We start from the raw sequence: 21790 nt of genomic DNA on the forward strand, positions 1-21790 counted from the left end.
GTGAATACTGATATTATGCAGGAGGATGGACATGGTTGGAGACGCTTTGATTTGAAAGTGTCCGTGTCTTCATTCTTCTCAGTACTGGTGGCTTGGGAGTAGATATGGGAAGAAGAGGTCCTATAAAGTGACAATAATTTGAATATTGTTTACTTTGGCCCTGCAATTGCGATAAATCTATTTAACCGCAGTTAATTCCCGGAATGGCGGGACTGTCGTATGTTGAAAGGCTGGAGCGATTGGGCTTGTATACACTGGAATTTAGAAGGATGAGGGGGGATCTTATTGAAACATATAAGATAATTAGGGGATTGGACACATTAGAGGCAGGAAACATGTTCCCAATGTTGGGGGAGTCCAGAACAAGGGGCCACAGTTTAAGAATAAGGGGTAGGCCATTTAGAACGGAGATGAGGAAGAACTTTTTCAGTCAGAGTGGTGAAGGTGTGGAATTCTCTGCCTCAGAAGGCAGTGGAGGCCAGTTCGTTGGATGCTTTCAAGAGAGAGCTGGATAGAGCTCTTAAGGATAGCGGAGTGAGGGGTATGGGGAGAAGGCAGGAACGGGGTACTGATTGAGAGTGATCAGCCATGATCGCATTGAATAGCGGTGCTGGCTCGAAGGGCTGAATGGCCTACTCCTGCACCTATTGTATATTGTCTATCTCAGAATGGTTAGAAGCACTTAGTAAGAGGAGCCATCTTTCTTATCACTAACATTTCCCATTGGTGAATATCAGCAAATAAAACAGCATGGTGGCGCAGTGTTAGAGTTGTTGCCTTACTGCGCCAGAGGCCCAGGTTCGATGCCGACTATGGGTGTTGTCGATACGGAGTTTGCACATTCTCCCTGAGACTGAGAGGGTTTTCTCCAGGTGCTTCGCTTTCATCCCAAGATGTGCAGGTTTGTGGGTTCATTGACTTCTGTAAATTGTCCCTAGTGTGTAGGGCACAAAATTAGTGTGCAGGTGATTGCTGGAAACCAAGTATGATTGGATAGTTATTATTCTATCTTGAGGCACCCTGTTTCCTTGAAGGAGGATCTGATTTAGAGGGGAAAGTGGGGTTTACCTTTATAAAAAATGAATTGGGTAGAATTTGTCACCTGAAATGGCGATGAAAATATTTTCTGAATTGAACAACTTTTACTCCTATTATGAAAATGCTATAATATATATATTTTTAATTCTCAAATATCCTGCTTATAAAACACTAAACCATTAGAAATATAGTAAATGTTCAAATCTCATGTCAAGTCTTTTCTCTTTATTTACACGCGAGTGCCTAAGTAGAAGAAGATAACAACTTGAACAAGTTACCGAGCAGAGATGAAAGTCTAATAAAAATGACAGATCTAAAACAAAAAAAGAAAATGCAGAACATGCTCAGCTGGCCAGGCCACATCCGCGGAAAGAGAAACAGAGTCAAATTTTTAAGTTGGAGACCCTTTGTCAGGACGGTGGCAGGGTACCACAGTGGTAGAGTTGTTGCCTCGCACGCCAGAGACCTGGGTTCAATCCTTTCTATGGGTGCTATCTGTGCGGAGTTTGTTTGTTCTCGCTGTGAATGCGTGGGTTTTCTCCAGGTGCTCCAGTTTCCTCCCACACGCCAAAGATGTACAGGTTTGTCAGCTAATTGGCTTGGTAAAATTGTCCTTGGTGCATATGATAGTGTTAATGTGCGGGGATCATTGGTCGGCCAATAAGTTTGATTCCACGCTGTATCCCAAAACTAAAGTAAATCTGACCTGAAACGTTGACTCTGGGTTTTTTTTTCCCACAGATACAGCCGGACCTAATAAGTATTTTCAGCAACTTCTCTTTTTGTACTGAGCAGAGGTAAACTAAATTAACAGCAATCACCAACTAAAATCATAAACTCTGTGGTGGGTAAACTGCTATTCACGTAATGTTCAATAAGGTAAATCCTCCGTACAACATATCTTCCAATACCAAACTAGTATCCAGACTTGACAAATAATAGAAAAAAATCCAAACAGGCAGCAAGTTACCAAAAACTGTTTAACATTTTTAAAAGATTTCCTTATGCAAGGTCTTACAGTGACTTTAATATGTACAGCAGAGTTTAGTTAAACATCAAAATGAGACTGTTTAACTGATTTTTTGCTGAAGTGCTTACTTAGCAGATTAGAGCTACAGATATAATTATGTGCAGTTTCTGCAACTCCAAGCCAACATTAGAGTTAAATTATTCATTTAATAATTTGAAGAAAATTTCATCATCAAACTACTGGATTTTGTGTTTCTATTTTTACAGGATAAATCCGCATAGTGCAAGTGAAATGTTAACTAACAGAATTAATTAAAAAAGCATTTGAGTCAGATGTATATTTGCCTTAAAACAAATGACAAAATGTTTGCAATTTATTGTTCCATAATGTTATCCCTTGCAAGTATTTATCTGTTATAATTTTGCCTCACGGATTAAAGTAAAACTTGATAAGATTACATATGTCTGTCTAAATAAAAAACTCTTCTTCTTCTCTGCTACTTTCACAAAACCGCTGCTGTGCTTCGGGTGGTCTGTGACAAGCACGTGGCGACTTTTCGTCATTTTTTGAGGTCTGCCACTTTTTGCTAAAATTACTGTTCATTTCGGGAGACATTAGAGTCGGTTTTAATACATGACTTTTCATACTTGAGTTAGGAGAACTGCTCTTTATGCCCGTGGGAAGAGCAGATAAAGAGCAGGGACTAGCACCAGCCAATGGGTTTGACTTGGTAACGATGAAGCCGGTGTCAACGTCCGTTTCTGAAACTTGTATTGCAGCGGAGGTTTCGTGATCAAGGTTTCGGATCTTTGTGGGTGTGTTGTAGTGGAACGGTAAATCGCTGCGAGATGTTGTCGCCGCTGGACTGCTGCGTTGGGACGAGTAACACGAGCTGCTCTTGGGAGTGCTGCACAAACTCTCCGACGTGCTGCTTTCCGTCCTGTCCGCCATCCCGTGCACATTGGCCCGCTGCTTTCCTTTCACATCTTTCCTCTCTTTCGCATCTGCTGCCAAAGTAGAGAACATTCTGTTCCTGTCAGGAGGCATTTGACTGCTGCAAGGCCACTTTTCCGAAAGGGGATTTTGAGTGCATGACACTGAACTGCACAAGTGATTGCTAAAGCCACTGCTACAAGGCACAGGTGCAGCAGAGCAATTTCTGTCCACATATCGAACACTCCCTCTCACCTGGTGGCAAGAAAATACACAAAACAGATCAGCGCAACAATTCCCAAAAAGGAACGCAATATTGGATTGCAACAAGAAATCAAAATATGCTTATTTTATTCACACTGAGCTGCTCAAGACCTAACCCTATTAAATAAAAGCATAGTTTAAAAATACAGCCATTAACTTATTATATTAACTTATATGAAATAGTTAATTATTATAACTTAAATTATATTTGCATTATCAAAAATGGAGGTTTCTCAGAAGGTGCTAAACGTGAAGGTATTGTGAGTTAAGAAACAATTTTATTCCACAAAGGGCAGAACAGTCAAATGACTTTGGCTTGTATACGTTCTACTAAAGGCTTTCTACTAAAGGAATATGCTTTGTACAGCTTCACAAATACTATTTTCTACAATTGCATTCAAAGCATTAAATACATGTCCACGCCGATTTTCCGGCACCCTTGGTTCCAGAGCTTTGCAATAATAATTCAACGTTAAGCCCGTGACCAACTAATCACCCTCCTCCCATGTAGCTGAAGCACCATGGATGGCTAGAAACATAAATGCTCCAAATATTAAATGGAAATTAAGTGTCAGTATGGAAGTGTTTATGCTTGACACCATGACTTGTCTTAGCTTACCTTGCTTAGAAGCCACAGTTAGGGTTAAATGTAGGCAAAATAAGCTGAGAATAGCACATAACCGAGGGTTCACCACCAGCAACTGCAGACGTGAACAATTAACTATATCGAGACGGATCACACATCCCGAAAGAGCACACGCCATACACAGCGCCATCTGTGGCCATCCACTATACTACACTATACTGGCGGTCGCTGGAATTTCAAGTGCGTTCTTGTAATTTTGTCCGGTTGAAAGGAGGCGCCAGACCAGCAGTTGCCCGAAAATCAGTGGTATACCCGTGTACTGTTTGATAAACTGTACCAGTTTGAAAGATCTCTATAAATTGCCTTACTGGAAAAGTTACTGGATGCTTATATTTTGGAAGATATTTTGTTCATTCAACCAAAAGTGTGTTCTGCCAATAAGCTGTGCTCATTCTGACTGAGATCTAAGTCTAACACCAACATGAGTTTAACTATAATTAAAATTCCATTCTATTTACACTAACCACTTTGTTTCCATACAATGATCAGCACAAAACACTAAATACATATTCAGATTGAATTATTAGATTGATGGGCAGATCTTGACATGGTAATTCAGGTAACTAAGCCAACTATAACATACCAATATGAAATCCCCTTCGTTGTCGAAAATAGAACAAATGAATAAAGCTTGCAAGTAATTGTAAACTGTCAAACTATCATTAAATCGAAGCATTGTTTCAAGTGACATGACTGAAAGGACAAAAACCTCACAAAAAGGCTAACAGTGTAGCTAAAGACAAAGTTATCAGGAAAGGCTGAAAAGATCCAGCTCTAATCGCCAGCAAAGAGAAGGTTGTTGGATGACCTTGGAACATTTTATAAAGGTTTTTATTGGAATGGTTGCAGAGAAAGACCCAGATCAGAATTCATGTGCCTTTTGAGACGCATTAATAAATCTCGCACTCAATAAATTCAATTGGAATTCAGGACAGTTCTTGTTACCCAAGGAATGACGGACTATTATTGTTAAAGGGACATAAATGCATGTTGGGGAAGCTGTATCAGCACCCGTGGGCACATGGAGGTGGGGGGAGAGTTTGAACGAAAGGAACAGAAAAACAGAAATCACTGGATGGATTTAAGAGATAGTTAGATTGAGCTCTAGGGGCTAGTGGAATCAAGGGATATGGGGAGAAGGCAGGCACGGGTTATTGATTGTGGACCATCAGCCATGATCACAATGAATGGCGGTGCTGGCTCGAAGGGCCGAATGGCCTCCTCCTGCACCTATTTTCTATGTTTCTATAAATTCTCACTGGACTACATACATTTGGGTGGAAGGCAGCTTTCGTTCAGCATTGATTATGTCATTTCACCAGTTCAGCAGAGTGGTCTATTTTTCTACTGTACATTTGAAATGTGGATTTTTTTGATTTTTACATTTATAGTCTGTGGCAATGTAGAATGTACTAGAGCAATGAATGCTTCAACAATCTATGATTTTCGCATGCACTGAACCAACAAACTCACGAAGAGCTAAAGGCATTAAGTGGATTCAGCTTATCAACATTAAACCTCGCCCTGTCCCACACTCACCTAAGATAAGACAACATTCGACTTGGGAGGATATAAATGACCCAAACGTGGACAAAACTGATCTTAATCCAACTTGAATATTACATTTTTTAATGAATAATAATCCTTTTACCAAACATCACAAACAAATACCTGCACTGGGAGCTTTTTATTTCAATCAGCTGAAAATAAATTGTGTAATGAAAGATGATACCTGCTGCTCTTTGAGCTGCATGGAAAGCAATAGCGAAAATTACAGTTCTTAGGACGGGTCCCCCATTTGAAGTGTCGATTCTCTTTCCTTCCACAGATGCTACCTGACCTGCTGAGTGTTTCCAGCATTAGCTGCTTTTAGATTGGCGGCACCATGGCGCAGCTGGTACAACTGCTGACGCTGTGCCAGAGACCGGGGGGTCTTGACCTCTGGTGCTGTCTGTGTGGAGCTTGCAAGTTCCCTCCGTGACCGAGCGAGTTTCCTCCATGTGCCCCGGTTCCCTCCCACATCCCAAAGGCGCGCGGGTTTATAGGTTATTTGCCTCTGTGAATTGCCCCGAGTGGTTACAGAATGGGTGAGAAAGTGGGATAATATAGAAGTACTGTGAATGTGTGACCGCTGGTTGGCTTGGATTTGGTGGGGTGCCAATTTCCATGCTCTCTCTCCACATTATAATTGGATTTCTAGCATTTGCAATTTTAATGTTCTCAACCATAATGGCTGTTAAATGCAAGGGAATTGTTATAGATTGGAGATGTTTGTCACACAAGCTGATATTTTCTCTTACAATTTATTCTGTTTAAAAGTAAGGCATGGTGTGAACTATGGTTAATTATCACTCTTGGTTTCCATAATGCTCCAGAAGGATCAGATTTCACCATCTCAATTACCCGGTGTGAGTATAATTACAGCAATCTTCTTTTTAGGTCATTTATTTTACTGACAGAAGCTGTCAACACTTATTCATTGCACAATACTTACTTGGAAAAGGATCTTGTTTCGATCATAGTCTTCAGTTTGCCACCTGGTGCTGCTGATGGGGATGCAGGGATTTGGAAGAAGTGGCACCAACTCTCCTATTGCGTGCACTCTGAACTGTAGCACGGCCGATTCTTTGAGGTCAACGGTAATTCCAAGCGGCAACTGTTTTAACGAGAGCTGGATGCAGAAATTGTGGCTGGAGAATATGGTGAAACAGCAGAAATCCGTTTTTTGCACAGCAGCTTTCTTGTGCAAGATTAATTCATAGAGTTTGACAGCGTCCTCAAAATTCTCATAGCTGCAGCTCACAGTGATCCGTAAGATTTCGTTGCCATAATGTACTTGCCTCACGGCCCAGATTGGCATGTTAGCATCCAGAGAGTAGAAGTCCTGACAGCAAATCATGTAAGGAAGAATTTTCCCACCGACACTCTCGCTGTGATGATATTGCCACGGTAAACCCTGGAAAAAGTCATGAACTTGCAAAATCCGTTCTTCGCCAAAGTCTTCGTGTAGAAACAGAATAACAGAGAGGGAAGGATAGGCAGAGCTTTTCCTGTGCTGTGACTTGCAATATATTATTGGGCTTGCCCGTTCTGAAACATGAAACAACTGGATGTCTGGGCTAATCCAATGCAATAGACAGTCCAAGGTTTGCTGCAATCCTCGAGATTCACCAGGGTTCGCAAGAAGATGCACAGACACCTGGAAAGGGTCCTGGCCTTCTTCCTGCACCAGCTCACCTTAAAAATAGATCAAATGTGTCAATGGCATTAACAATTTTTACAAGCAAACTAAGCAAATTAATAGCAAAGTTAATCAGGCCAAATGGCTAAAATAGCAAATGTAAAATGTTGGAATACTGAGTAGTGTGCGCTGTTGCCTTAAAATGTGTTAACTTATATTTTAATGTTAATAAAACGTTAATTTACATTATTATTATTGCATGGAATAATATGACTGAAATTCACAGTCTTTGTAAAATTGGAGAAATGTAAATCGCTTGCACAAGATTACAGATACGAGCATTCAGACATTTAACAGCCTCTTCTTCAGATATCATGACTGGAATTATGCTCTAGGCTATAACCTGGTGCCAGACAAGGAATATCTTCTGATATCCAGTGGATCTTTATTGTCACGTGTGCACTGCACAGTGAAAGTCTTTTTGCACAGCACACACATGCACCAGTTGCCATATTTTGGCGCCATTTACAAAAGTCCAAAGTCCACTCCACATGCTGGATGTACTGGAGCGGCTCCCGATCCAGGCAATGCCCAGGCTGCTGCAGGGCCTCCTCCATCACCCTCGACCGGCTCGGCCCTCGAACCAGCGTCCCTCTCCTCACCCGACAGCCTCTCGTCCCGGGGGCACCTCCTGCAGCTGACCTTGAAGGTGCTGGAGGCAATACCCTGTCTTTGTGGAAGATCGTTCTTAAATACTCATTACAGAGTTTCTGTCAAGAACAAAATATTAAGATGAAGTGCCCGAGAGTTAAATGTTAATGAGGGGGTAAAAGTTAAACTGTGATTCCCTGCGGCATCACAAATAATTTAAGGTGTAACATCACGGAACTGCAGTGCATTTCAACCATGTGACAAACATCAATCCAAGATAGTGCTCTTCACTGAGCCATTGACTGCTCCTGTCTGTCCTAGTGTGGCCAGACAACCAGGGGCCAGACTGTGGTTAGGAATGCGAGTGAATATACAGATGGAGAATTGATTAATTGAAAGATACAGCATGGAAACAGGTCCTTTGGCCCACTGAGTCCACAACAAACTTCAATACTCTTTTCACATCTAGTTCTAAATTATCCACTTTTGCATCAACTCCCAACACACCAGGGGGCAATTTACAGTCACTCTTCCATATCAAATCAACTTTACTCCCTTTCATGACACTTTTTAGACATATATTAGACCAAGTGGACCCGTTGGGCCCAAACCTCTCCTGCATTGGTGCAGCACCCTCTCCTCCCACCTCCACCCACCCCTCCCCTCCCTCCCTCTCCCCCTCACTCCATCCACCTCTACCCCCCTCCCTCCCTCCCTCCCCCCTCCTTCCCTAGGAGATAGATTTAAACTTTAAAATGTGAATAACTTTTAAAATATAACACCGATTTCAATGAAACTTCTTCCATTAGCACAAAAGGGGCGTAGGTGGGCCTAAAATTGTTGCCCTATCGTGTACCGTTTTGGCTGTATTTCAGGAACAAACAAACGAGAGTTTTAGTATATAGATTCCATGCACAAATCAATTTAGTTCCAGAAAAGGATGGAGCATTTTGAAAAGAAAATCAAGCCGTCTTTTTCATAAAAGATTCTAAATATGCTCATGTCTACACTTTCAATCTTGCATGGTTTTTTTTCATTAAAATATCTGTAATGAACATGTTAAAAATATTAAGTACAAGGAAAACATGACACAGGTGGAGAGAAGAAAATAGGGTTATTGGACTTTATTGACTTTTAGTGGGCGATTATTTGACCATGCCCAGCAGGACATTACCCAATTTTAAACATTCCTGCTTTATGAATAGGGAACAGAGAAATCATTAGCTTCAGGATTAATCTGGACGCAATTATATTTGATAACTAAAATGTTAACCTTGCAAGTGGGGGCAGCCAATTTTAAATTTAGTCTGCCAAAAGTGATTAAATATTTGAATAAATCTCTATACACAGCATTATAATACACGCACTAACGATTCATGAGATTTACTTTACCAATGTATAATACAAATGAACAACCAGGCAATCAAAATCTACCTTTAATGAAATCGGGTCCAATGCACAACATTTGTGCAAAAAATGCAGTCAGAAGCAGGGAAACCGGCCCTTCAGCCCAACATGCCCACGCCGAACAACATGCCCCATTTACACTGCTCACACCTGCCTGTATTTGGCCCATATCCTTATAAACCTGTCCTATCCAAGTACCTACCCAAATGTTTCTTAAACGTTGCGACCGCACCTGCCTCAACTATCTCCTTCGGCAGCTCGTTCCATGCACCCACCACTCTGTGTAAAAAAGTTATTCCTCAGGTTCCTCTTAAATCTTTCCCCCCCTCACCTTAAACTTCTGGTTCTTGATTCCTCTACTCTGAAAGACTGCGTTTACCCTATCTATTTCTCTCATGATTTTGTACACCTTCATACGATCACTCCTGCATTCCAAGGAAGAGACCTAGCCTGCTCAACCTCTCACTGCAGCTCAAGCCCTCGAGTCCTGGCATCCTCGTAAATCTTCTTTGCATCTTTTCCAGCTTTCCTATAACATGGTGACCAAAACTTAAACACAATGTGTGGCCTCACCGACGTCTTGTACAACTGCAACATGACCTCCCAACTTCTATACTCAATACTCTGACTGTTAAGGCCAACGTGCCAAAAAATATATCGTTTGGAGAAAGGCAGCAGATATATTCAGAAATTTAAAAAAAACATCCTAGTTTGAAGACAAGAAAATAATTTTGCTACTTTTCCAGCTTTTCCCAGATTATTGCAATACTCAATTTTGTTAAAAATATACAAGATTCCAGGGCTTATAAGGTAACAAATGAAATCCCTTTAACGAAAATAGTCACATGCAAAATTTCTTCCATCCAACCGCCTCAGTGAAAACTCTGATTGAACATGAACATTTTTAAGTAGCATGCTTCCTGAAAAGTCAAATACTTTCACAAAGTTTTTGCACTGCAACCCTTTGATATGTAACTGAGAGTGACCAAGTCTGAAGCAGGGCCAATACCTTTCCTGCTGCTGCCTTCAGATAAGGTCTTTGAAAATAGTTACTGGTAGCAATCAGGAAATCCTGACTAATTGTAAGCTGCAAGTAAATTTCCAAAACAATTCAAATTTAAATGGGAGGAAAAAATACCTCTTGCAAATGTTTTAAAGCTGCCAACCAAAAGAAAACAGGAGGTGCAAGGAAACGCAAATGCTTGTTTACAAAAAAAGACACAAAGTGCTGGAGTAACCCAGCGGATCAGGCAGCAACTCTGAAGAATAGACAAAAAATGCTGGAGTGACTCAGTGGGACAGGCAGCATCTCTGGAGAGAATGAACGGGTGACGTTTCGGGTCGAGACCCTTCTCTGGAGAACATTTCAGGTTGGGACCCTTCTTCAGACTGATTGAGGTGGAGGGGTGAGAAGAGAAAGCTGGAAGAGAGGTGGGGCTTGGTGAGAGACTGGTGTTTACAGAAGTGGGGGCTTTTTGATCATCAGTCTGAAGAAGCATCCTGACCCGAAACATCACCCATCCATGCTCTCCAGAGATACTGCCTGACCTGTTAAGTTACTCCAGCACTTTATATATATTTTTTAACCAAAAGATAATACTGTCATCGTGAGATCAATGCAATTCATTTTTAGAATTTGCCTCCAATTGATGGCCATCTAATTCCTTGGAATAATTAAGTCAACTTCCTTACTTGTTTTTTTGTGATTGAGTTACTCATTTAAATATAAACACAGTCCAGTGATTCTGCCAGTCTTAACTTACACTTTACTCTAAGGAAGTAACCGGAGATAAGTTGCTGGATCAAGACCAAAGCTTATGATAACATTTGTTACTTGATTCAAGAATGAGTATCCCACTATGTTCCGTTTGGGTGCTGGAAGTATAAAATTAAAACATCCAAACCAAACCCAACTCTGGGCCGAGCCCAATTAATCATTCAGATTACCCACCCAAGACAGTTTGTGAAATAGATACTGCAGATGGTGGAATCTTGAGCAAAAACTAAACTACTAGAGGAACTCAGCACGTCAGCATCTGTTGAGGGAAATGGAAAGATGGCATCCTGACCCAAAATATCGTCTCTAGGCTCTAGTTTCTGGTGTGAAATATGTCTTTTTCAAAATGATGACAAAAATTATTATCATCACTTAGGGTTATCCCTCACAATTAGATTAGAATCAGCTAACCTTGCCTTATTACACAAGATAAAAGAGTAATATTGTCTGTTTTCCTGATTTAATCCATGACAACACACATTGCCACACTGGTGAGTAAGGCAAGGCAGCGCCTTTACCACCTCAGACAGTTGAGGAAATTCAGAGTCTCTCTGAGGATCCTTCAGTGCTTCTACTCTGGGGCTGCAGAAAGCATCTTGTCCGGCAACATCTCAATCTGGTTTGGGAACAGCTCTGCCCAGGACAGGAAGGCTCTGCGGAGAGTAGTGCGTTCGGCTGAACGCACTATGGGAACTAAACTCGCCCCCCTGCAGGACCTATACATCAGGAGGTGCAGATCCAGAGCCAGGGGGACACCTACCACCCCAGCAACGGACTGTTCCAGCTGTCACGCTGTGAAAACAGTGAGGATGAGATGGAGTTTCTTCCCACAGGCCATCAGGACTGTTAACTCGTATCACCAGGGACTAATTTACTGTATTCATTTATTTTTTGTGTTGTGTCTTTTAAAAAAAACAACTATTTTGTTTGTAGTTTTAGAACAATCCGCAGGCATTGCCACTTTCATTTCACTGCACATTTTGTATGTGTATGTGACAAATAAAGTAGACTTGACTTGACAAACTACACTATGTCAATGCCCATTTCATGAATTGGTTTTTCAACTAACTTTTGTCAATTTGATTTGACCAGTCCATGAAAATGTAAGTTCACAACAATGTTCGGCACAGACATTGTGGGCCGAAGGGCGTGTTCTTGTGCTGTGTGATCAATGTTCCAATCCAGGAATATTCTCCAGCATTAGCAATCTCGGGAAATGTCAACTTGACCCGTTATTTGTGGATCTTTCCCCACACATGGTGTATGGCAACAGGAGCATTTCATTTCAGATTTCCAGCACTTGCAGCATTTTGGTTCTCGGTAGAAAGTTATTTTAAGCAGGCTAGGCATGCTGTATATCAGAAAATCTCTTTATGTTCCTCGATGAGCCATTTTGCTTTCACCACATCACATCGCTCAGTGGTTGCACAAAGTTCCATGGTAATAATGATGGCAAAAAAAAATTCCCTGCAATCTGACTAGAATTTATCCTTCAACCAACATCATAACCAAATGTAATATATATTTCGGCAATTTGAAGCATCTTTCTCTTCTCAAATGCCTGCTGCACATCCTGAATATCATTAGGTTGTTGAAATCACAGAGAGGGAGCAGTGAGTGAGGGTCTCACAGAATCCACATTGGAGTGAGGAAGAGCAGGAATCACAGAGAGGGAGCAGTAACAAAGGTTCTCACAGAACCCAGTGTCTTGTGCATTGACACTAAACAATAAGCCATACTTTAACGTGATGAATAATGGCATTTTTGTTTTAGGGGAACTGAAATTCCCATTTTTTCCCCATTAATTGGTTTTAAAAGATTGTGGTTCTAATGCTTTGGAGGCTGGGATGGGGATCAACAGTGGCAAAGGAGAAAACTATGTTGTGCATGCAGACTCAAAAATACACCCAGTATGATTTTACTTTCATTATGCCTTCTAAGATGCAGTCATTTTCTCTGACCATTGCACTAATTAGATCGCTTATCTTAGCATTTGCATCATCAGATAGCATGGCCAGGGCTATAATGATGCAGGATGGAAAGAGATTACACACTCAGTCTGTGAGGGAACTGTGTGTATCAGCATAAATTCTATGCATCACTTCAAAGCCACAAAGAGCAGGCATACACTGAGGTTATTATTACTGGGATTTCTGCCAGTCTTTTGTTTAAAAAAAAAAGTCTAACGGTGTTATTATTGATTATTCCTTTACTTCCAATCAGTGAGGTATCCTCATGAAAATCACAACTCCCCTTCATAATTTTAAATATATAATTAGTTCCATTATCATTCCGAGCTATCATTCCCAAAGTAGTATTAAAGCCAAAGACTAATGTGGTTATTTCATTTTCCTAAATAGTTTCAGTGGTTTTATTTAGACCAAAGGCGGATGGGAACTAAAAGGCTGCTATGGGAAATGAAATGACTCACAGCATCTTAGCAGCAAGAGCAGCTCCAACTAGACGATTCAAAACATTTTGGTAGATCTCCAGTAAACTGAGAGAGAAAAACTTAAAAGATGTTGGTAAATACATTCAAGCTGTAAACAGCCATTCTGTCAACGGAAAAGTGATTGCCCGTTAATTAATTCAAGTCCGCTTAAGTGCACTTCCCTATTTAATTAGAAATAGATTGCTCCCAGAGTATTTTAAGTGCAAGAAAAACTTAAGGCATTTGCACAAGGAATTAGTTTGACATACAGGTAGACAAGATACAATACCTTTTCACCCAAGGAAACACTATGGTGTCCATTTGTGCGGCTGAAGTGAACTGCTGAAAGCTACGAGAAGTAGCCCAAGGGAAAAGACACTTCAAACAGATGGCTTTTTGGCTTGATGCCAAATCCTTTTTCAAATTTAATCCAGTAAAAATCTGATCAAGAATCGACAGGATAAATTCAGCATCAGCAAAAGATTGGCATGTTTGAAATTACTTAGATAATAATTGCTAGATATTGTACAATGGAAATGCTGTATGACAGTAGCTTTGTCACATCTATTTGCTATATCAAACTTTCAAAAGTCAATTTGGTATTGGTTTATTAATGTCATGTATACTGAGATCGTGTAAAAGCTTGTTTTGTGTGCATTCCAGGCAAATAATGCCACTGAAACACAAGGAACTCAGATGCTGGAACCTTGAGCAAAACACAAAGTGTTGGAAAAGCTCAGCGGGTTAGGCAGCATCTGTGAAGGGAATGTCCAAATGATGGTTCGGGTTGTGACCCTTCCTCAGATACCATACACGAGTACGTAAGGTACCACAAAAGTAAAAATAAACAGAGTGCAGAATAAAGTGTTCCAAGGATTAACATGCTCTGGTGCCACGAGTCAAGAGTAAAGAATGTTTCATTGTTATATGCACCAGGAACAGAACAATGAAATCCTTGCTTGCTGCGGTTTTACAGGCACATTAACACAACAAATAAATATCCTAAAACAATAATACAATAAATTACCAATTATACTGGCTAACTAGACCATAATAGTGCAAGTTGAACAACGTAGTACAATCCTCTACAAAGTTCATAGTAGTAGCCAGCTGCTGAGATAGAGTTATGGTCAGCGTTGTGCAGGGCGAGTCAAGAGCCTGATGGGATTAAGCTGTTCTTAATCTGGGGGCAAGGATTCCCAAGCTCCTGATTCTGAACCTCTCTAAGCACTGTGACATCAGTCAGAGTGACGTCAGTCAGAAGTTAATGCATGTCATCGAGCACAGAAACAGGCCCTTTGACCCAACTCGTCCATGCTGTCCCATATACCCCATCCGAGCAAGACCCATTTGCCCACACCTGGACCATATCTCTCTAAACATTTTATATCCAAGTACCTGCCTAAATGTCCTTTAAATGTCACCTTCTTCTTGTATGATGGATGTCCACTCATACCCATTTACTTTCAATTAATAACACTTTCTTTAGACTGTAGCGATACAGCGTGAAAACATGCCCTTCGGCCCACTGAGTCCCCGCCAACCAATGATTACCCCATATACTAGTTCTATCCTACACACTAGAGGCAATTTACAAAAGACAATTAACCTGGAAACCTGCAGATCTTTGGAACGTGGGAGGAAACTGGAGCACCCGGAGAAAACCCGTGCAGTAACAGGGAGAACCTACAAACATAGAAACATAGGTGCAGGAGTAGGCCATTCGGCCCTTCGAGCCTGCACCGCCATTCAATATGATCATGGCTGATCATCCAACTCAGTATCCTGTACCTGCCTTCTCTCCATACCCCCTGATCCCTTTAGGCTCAAGGGCCACATCTAACTCCCTCTTAAATATAGCCAATGAACTGGCCTCAACTACCTTCTGTGGCAGAGAATTCCACAGATTCACCACTCTCTGTGTGAAAAGAAAACGTTCTCATCTCGGTCCTAAAAGACTTCCCCCTTATCCTTAAACTGCGACCCCTTGTTCTGGACTTCCCCAACATCGGGAACAATCTTCCTGCATCTAGCCTGTCCAACCCCTTAAGAATTTTGTAAGTTTCTATAAGATCCCCCCTCAATCTTCTAAATTCCAGCGAATACAAGCCGAGTCTATCCAGTCTTTCTTCATATGAAAGTCCTGCCATCCCAGGAATCAATCTGGTGAACCTTCTCTGTACTCCCTCTATGGCTAACTCCTTACAGATAGCACCCATAGTCAGGATCAAACCTGGGTCTCTGGCGCTGTACGGCAGCAAATCTGCCACTGCGCCACTATTACACGCTTTCCTTGTTTATTCATTAGGATTGAACATAAGTGATCCTGATGGTGGCATTTCAAATAGGAATTGTATTGTTTAATGCTAGCAACCCCACCTAACTGCTCCAGTGCATTCAGCAATAGCAAAAGAGCTGCAGAAGCCGAAGAAGGGTCTCGACCCGAAACGTCACCCATTCCTTCTCTCCAGAGGTGTTGCCTGTCTCGCCCGTTGAGTGACTCCAGCTTTTTGAGTCTATCAGCGGATTAATTTGTTTCTCTACCACATCTTTCACTGACCAATGAAACAAATAATTAGAAATATTTAACAAGGCTTTTAACAATGGCAGCAGATTTTGTCTTCATCTATGATTTCACATGGCTGATGGAAGTGAATAGCAAGGTCCACAGTTCATACGAATGTCGTCCCTTCTAGCATCAGGCTATTTAAACAAGCTGTTAATGAATGCATCAGTAAGGTATGCAAATTCACACAAAATTGCTGCACCGCAATATCATTGCCACTTACATATTGCAATTAAATCATAAAATCTGCTCTACAACTGGCTCATTGCATGTCGCATTAATCAAAGCAACGCATCTTCAATTTAGGAAGGACATCAATGTCAGTACTTAAAAGAACAAACAGGAAGAAGCCAGATTCAGTGAAGACAGACTTCTATAAATATGCATCATCCCTCCCTCCACTCCTCACACATACATATCACTTTAGAGTTCTAGGCAACAAATAACACCCGCTCCCTTTCTTTCAACTGCAATATCTTTCTTCCTCTCATACATTCCGTAAGGATCCAAGCGCTGAGACACAATGGTCACAAATGTAAATCGGTACTTACTACTAGTTGAAGACATCCTACTGGAATCAGATCTGCAAAGGGATGACATTAATGAAATATTAAGGACAATGCAATGCACCAAAAAACTTACATAAACATTACTTCCAATAAGAGAAAAATATTAGTATTATTGCTACAAGCATTTTGGTACGTACATGGCACAAAAGTGTTCATCTCCATATACTGATGTTAGAAATGTTAGGAAGTGATGCTAGAAAGTATCAGGTATATGGCACAAGACTGTTTTGCCAATTAACCTACAAACCTGTATGTCTTTGGAGTGTGGGAGGAAACCGAAGATCTCGGAGAAAACCCATGCAGGTCACGGGGAGAACGTACAAACTCCGTACAGAGAAGCACCCGTAGTCAGGATCGAACCCGGGTCTCTGGCGCTGTAAGGGAGTAGCTCTACCACTGCGCCACTGGGATATGTAATAATAACCTTGACCCAGTGCCCTCACCATCTGCCATGTTTGAAAATGTTATAGATATGTAGGTGCAAGGGGGTTTGGAGGGGTTGAATTTCCGAGTAGTTTTCTGAACTTGATTAACCAAAAATGTTCTCAGTGAGTGTGTAGGAAAATAACCGCAGATGTTGGTTCAAATTGAAGGTAGACACAAAATGCTGGAGTAACTCAGAGGGACAGAGGAACTATCTGAAGTTGGAGAGGTCAATGTTCATATCGCTGGGTTGTAAGCTGCCCAAACGAAATATGAGATGCTGTTCCTCCAATTTGCAGTGGGCCTCACTATGACACTGGAGGAGGCCCATGACGGAAAGGTCAGACTGGGAGTGGGAGGGGGAGTTGAAGTGCTGAGCCACCGGGAGATCAGGTTGGTTAAGGCGGACTGAGCGAAGGCAATGCATGTGGCAGAGTTGTAGAGCTAGGACAGCTGCTGGTTTGCATCTTCAGAGACAGGTTCAATCCTGGCTGTCTGTGAGGAGTTTGCACTCCCTTCGTGATCACACTACAGTGGAGAGAGTGTGGAGAAGATTTAGGAGGTTGTTGCCAGGACTTGTGGGCCTGAGCTATATGGAGAGGTTGGACATTACAGGACTTTAGACATAAGGAGTATGCGAGACCAAGCGCAGGCTCGGCAACTGTTTCACTGAACACCTCCGCTCAGTCCGCCTTAACCTACCTGATCACCCGGTTGCTCAGCACTTCAACTCCCCCTCCCCTTCCCAATCTGACCTTTCTGTCCTGGGCCTTTGTCAGAGTGAAACCCAGTGCACCTCATATTTCACTTGGGTAGCTTACACCCCAGCGGTATGAACATTGACTTCTCCAACTTCAAGTAGCCCTTGCTTTCTCTCTCTCTCCATCCCCTCCCCCTTCCCAGTCCTCCCATCAGTCTTACTGCCTCTGACTTCATTCTATCTCTGTCCCGCCCACTCCCCTGACATCAGTCTGATGAAGGGTCCCGAAACGTCACCTATTCCTTCTCTCCAGAGATGCTGCTTGTCCCGCTGAGTTACTCCAGCATTTTGTGTCTACATTTGATTTAAACCAGCATCTGCAGTTCTTTCCTGCACATTACAGGACTTTATTCCATGGAGCACAGGAGTCTAAGGGGTAATCTTACAGAGGTGTATAAGATCATGAGGGGAATAGATAGGGTGAATGCACAGAATTTTTTTTTACCAAGGGTATGGGAAACAAGAACCAGAGGACACACGTTTAAGGTGAAAGGGAAAAGATTTAGTAGGGTATGCGTCACAAAGATATGCATTTTAGTAGCTTAATTAGTCACTATAAATTGCCGCTATTGTTTAGGTGAGTGGTAGAATCTGGGGGGAGTTTGTAGGAATGTAGTGAGAATGGGATTAGCATACTGGGTGATTGATGGTGAGCTCAATGACCTGAAGGGCCAGTGTCCATGTACACAACTACAAATTACTTAGTATTTTTTACTAAAACTTTACAACAAAAATGAAAAGTCAACTCAATGTTTTACCCAGCAAAGGGGAATCAAGAACCAGAGGCCATAGGTTTAAGGTGAGAGGGGAAAGATTTAATAGGAACCGGAGGAGCATCTTTTTCCACATAGAGGGTGGTGGGTAGAAGGAATGAGCTGCCAAAGGAGTTTGTGGAGTCAGGTACGATAACAACATTTTAAAGACATTCGGACAGATATGTGGAAAGGAAAGGTTTAGAGGGAGATGGGCATGTGGGACTGGTGGAGATGGGTCATCTGGGTCGGCATTGGTAGGTAGGGCCAAACGGTCGGTTTCCATGCAGTATGGCTCTATTCAGCTTTCTTTAAGAAAAATGTTTGCCCTTTAGCAAAATGAATTGATGGAAAGTGAAAAATGTGCAAAATTTTGGGAGTTAATTCACAAGGTTATTCCATAATCCTCAAATCATTAATTGCTTATTGAGACTTCAAATCAATTGACCCCTTGGTCTGTTTTCAATCTCACCTATTCTATATATACAATCCACAATTTTAAAAATGGTTCAAAAACCAGAGGAGCAATAAGAATTTTTAAATAACTATCGCGGTCAATGATGGAACATTTTCGCTATTGTCCCCAATCCGGAGGTATTACATTTATTTTTGAACGCAACAAAATAACGTTCCCATGTAAGTTAACTAAAAATCTGATTAATAAATTGGAAATTAATTTCTGGCAATTCCACAATCAAGTGTTTGCATCAACAATCTGCATTTTCATAGACGCAAATTTTCAACTTTCTATTATAGAAAAATTACACCGGGGACACAAAAATGCACAATTGGATCCAGTAGTTGATACATATTGGACTCCACATAAATAATGTGCGATTCAACGCAGTCGCCAAGGAATGTCTTTATTTTATATTTAATTTGAATGTTGCGTTTTGCAAGTGTAACACTGAAACAGGCTCGCTCGGCATGGACAATCCAAAGCAAATTCTTCGGCGTTACCGGGACAACTACCGTTTACTCTGTGTTCTGAATTTTGATTTAGATTGCTTATTGCACCGCGTGGCGGTGTAAAATTATTAATTTCCAATAAGCGTGTGTTCGCTCTGGTTTCACTCCATCTGACGGCAACTATCTAACATACTCTGACAATATCTCTTAACTCTCTAACATACTCTGCCAATAACTCTTAACTTTCTAACATACTCTGACAATAACTCTTAACTCTCTAACATACTCTGACAATAACTCTTAACTTTCTAACATACTCTGACAATAACTCTTAACTCTCTAACATACTCTGACAATAACTCTTAACTCTCTAACATACTCTGACAATAACTTTTAACTTTCTAACATACTCTGACAATAACTCTTAACTCTCTAACATACTCTGACAATAACTCTTAACTCTCTAACATACTCTGATATAAAAAAAAACTCAACTTTCTAGCATACTCTGCGGACAATGCCAGTGTACTTTAAAAAAAAACCCCAGCAAGTAAAGCCATTCCAGTGGGGCATTCCTCGAGAATGTAGGATTTGCAGTGGGTAATGTTATTAAGTTGGAAATTTGATCTCGCGTAATCATCCTCAGGAGAGAAGCTGTAATTTGGCTCAGACCCGTGGCATCTCGACTTGGGAACAATGAGTGGCGTCAAACAGCGGGTCTCCCCCCCGGAAGAGAAATTACATCCGAGACAAAAGCAGCAAGGTTTCCCCATCATCTGTCCTGCTGAAAACTCTCAATTCTTTAAAGCCAGTCGTCTTACAAAGCCTCCCGTGTGTTCAGCTGATAGCCAGCCGACCTACAGCTCATTGTGTGAAGTTTCCTGAAGAAAGCAACTTCCTGCAAACCAGCCTTCTTTCTCTTTACACACACACACACACACAGTGTATTTGCGTTGAATTTCCAAAGGGCTTGTTCGATCTAATCTCCCCAGGCTCTGGCTCACTTCACTGTGGCTCCAACCACCCAACAGGCTTGTTGAAAGTGTCAGAAGGGCAGGCAGGGGGAGACCCTACCATCTTAATTTGACTGATAGTGCCCTTTCAAATTGGCGAGCTCAAGAAAGGACAATTGCAACTCCTGCCCCGTTCCCACATTGACAGTAATATTATTATTGTCGCTTCCCCTCCCCCTCTGCGTCCGACCCCGCCTAGAAACAGTGAAACAAGCCGCCTTCTTTGCTGCTGCTGCTGCTGCTGCCTTTCAACCACAATGGGGCCCGAGTTAGAGGAGCCGAGAGCAGCACTAACTCACTCACTAACTCACTCACCCTCCGGTCTCAGCCCCCGAGTCGGCGCACTCCTCCGCAGCCCCGCTTCTCATCATCTCTAGGCGCAGCATTGGTGAGCGGGTCCGCAGCCGATGTTCGCGCTACAGCAACTCCAAGCTTCGCTCTCATTGTTTCCCCGCAGGTTGATACTAGTAACACCCTCCGCCCCCTGACGTCAGTGCCCTGACGGACAAGAGGCTTCCCTGCTTCGAATTAAAGGCATATGTTTCCCCCTTGTTCCATAGAAGGAACAATTCTCTGTGCGAATTCTCTGCCACAGAAGGTAGTTGAGGCCAGTTCATTGGCTATATTTAAGAGGGAGTTAGATGTGGCCCTTGTGGCTAAAGGGATCAGGGGGTATGGAGAGAAGGCAGGCACAGGATACTGAGTTGGATGATCAGCCATGATCATATTGAATGGCGGTGCAGGCTCGAAGGGCCGAATGGCCTACTCCTGCTCCTATTTTCTATGTTTCTATATCAAGGAACATGAAAAATGAGCCTTGTACGTGAATCCCAAATAATGACGGATTGGGGGGGGGGGGGGGGAGAGAGAGAATGAGAGAGGATGAAAGTCGTGCTAAAGACAGTCGTGAATAAAAGTCGTGCGAAAGAGTAAACGAGGAGACAAAGAGCTCAGATGCTGTCATGTCACCAGAGATGTACATGACCAAGAACGCACACCAATGTGGATTTGCCTAGGCAGCGCTTAGTGTAGATGGAGTCAATGGAAGGGAGATTGGTTTGCGAGATGGTTTGGGCCAGTGCTTCTTAAACTGGTGAATGGTTCACCCAAGGGCGAATGAAATTATTTTTGGGGTGAATGAAACTGGAGGAGTGAATGAAGGGTGAACGACTTCATTTATATATAATTTATATATATCTCTGCAATTTCTTGCGGTCTTGGATGGTTGTTCCAAAACCATAATGGGGGCTCAGGACCCTCATCGCCCTGCGTGGCTCGGCCGCAGCACTTTCCATCGCCCGGTGGGGGCTCAGGACTTTCATCGGCCTGCTCGGCTCGGCCCTGGGACTTTCCATCGCCCGGTGGGGGCTTCAAAAAGTTGGGAGCCTCGATCACCTCGTGGCACCACGGGAGAAGAATGAGGAGGAGATAAGACTTTGCCTTCCATCACTGTGATGGCTGTTTTGTGTAAAAAATTATATCTGTGTGTCTTGTGCTTTT

The 21790-nt window shown here is 42.1% G+C and overlaps 1 protein-coding gene across 1 annotated transcript; it reads right to left on the minus strand.

Annotated features, from left to right (window-relative positions):
- Positions 1 to 1618: 1618 nt before the first annotated feature.
- On the minus strand, positions 1619 to 20736 carry fam124b (family with sequence similarity 124B). Its single transcript, XM_078410056.1, has 4 exons — positions 20606 to 20736; positions 16416 to 16447; positions 6346 to 7088; positions 1619 to 3196 (listed from the first exon to the last, which is right to left on the minus strand). Exons 1-4 carry the CDS (start codon positions 20674 to 20676, stop codon positions 2477 to 2479), a joined length of 1566 nt encoding a protein of 521 aa, XP_078266182.1. The 5' UTR covers positions 20677 to 20736; the 3' UTR covers positions 1619 to 2476.
- Between the last annotated feature and the right edge of the window lie 1054 nt (positions 20737 to 21790).

Source organism: Rhinoraja longicauda, chromosome 13 (assembly GCF_053455715.1).
Source record: "Rhinoraja longicauda isolate Sanriku21f chromosome 13, sRhiLon1.1, whole genome shotgun sequence".
NCBI classification, from domain to species: domain Eukaryota; kingdom Metazoa; phylum Chordata; class Chondrichthyes; order Rajiformes; family Arhynchobatidae; genus Rhinoraja; species Rhinoraja longicauda.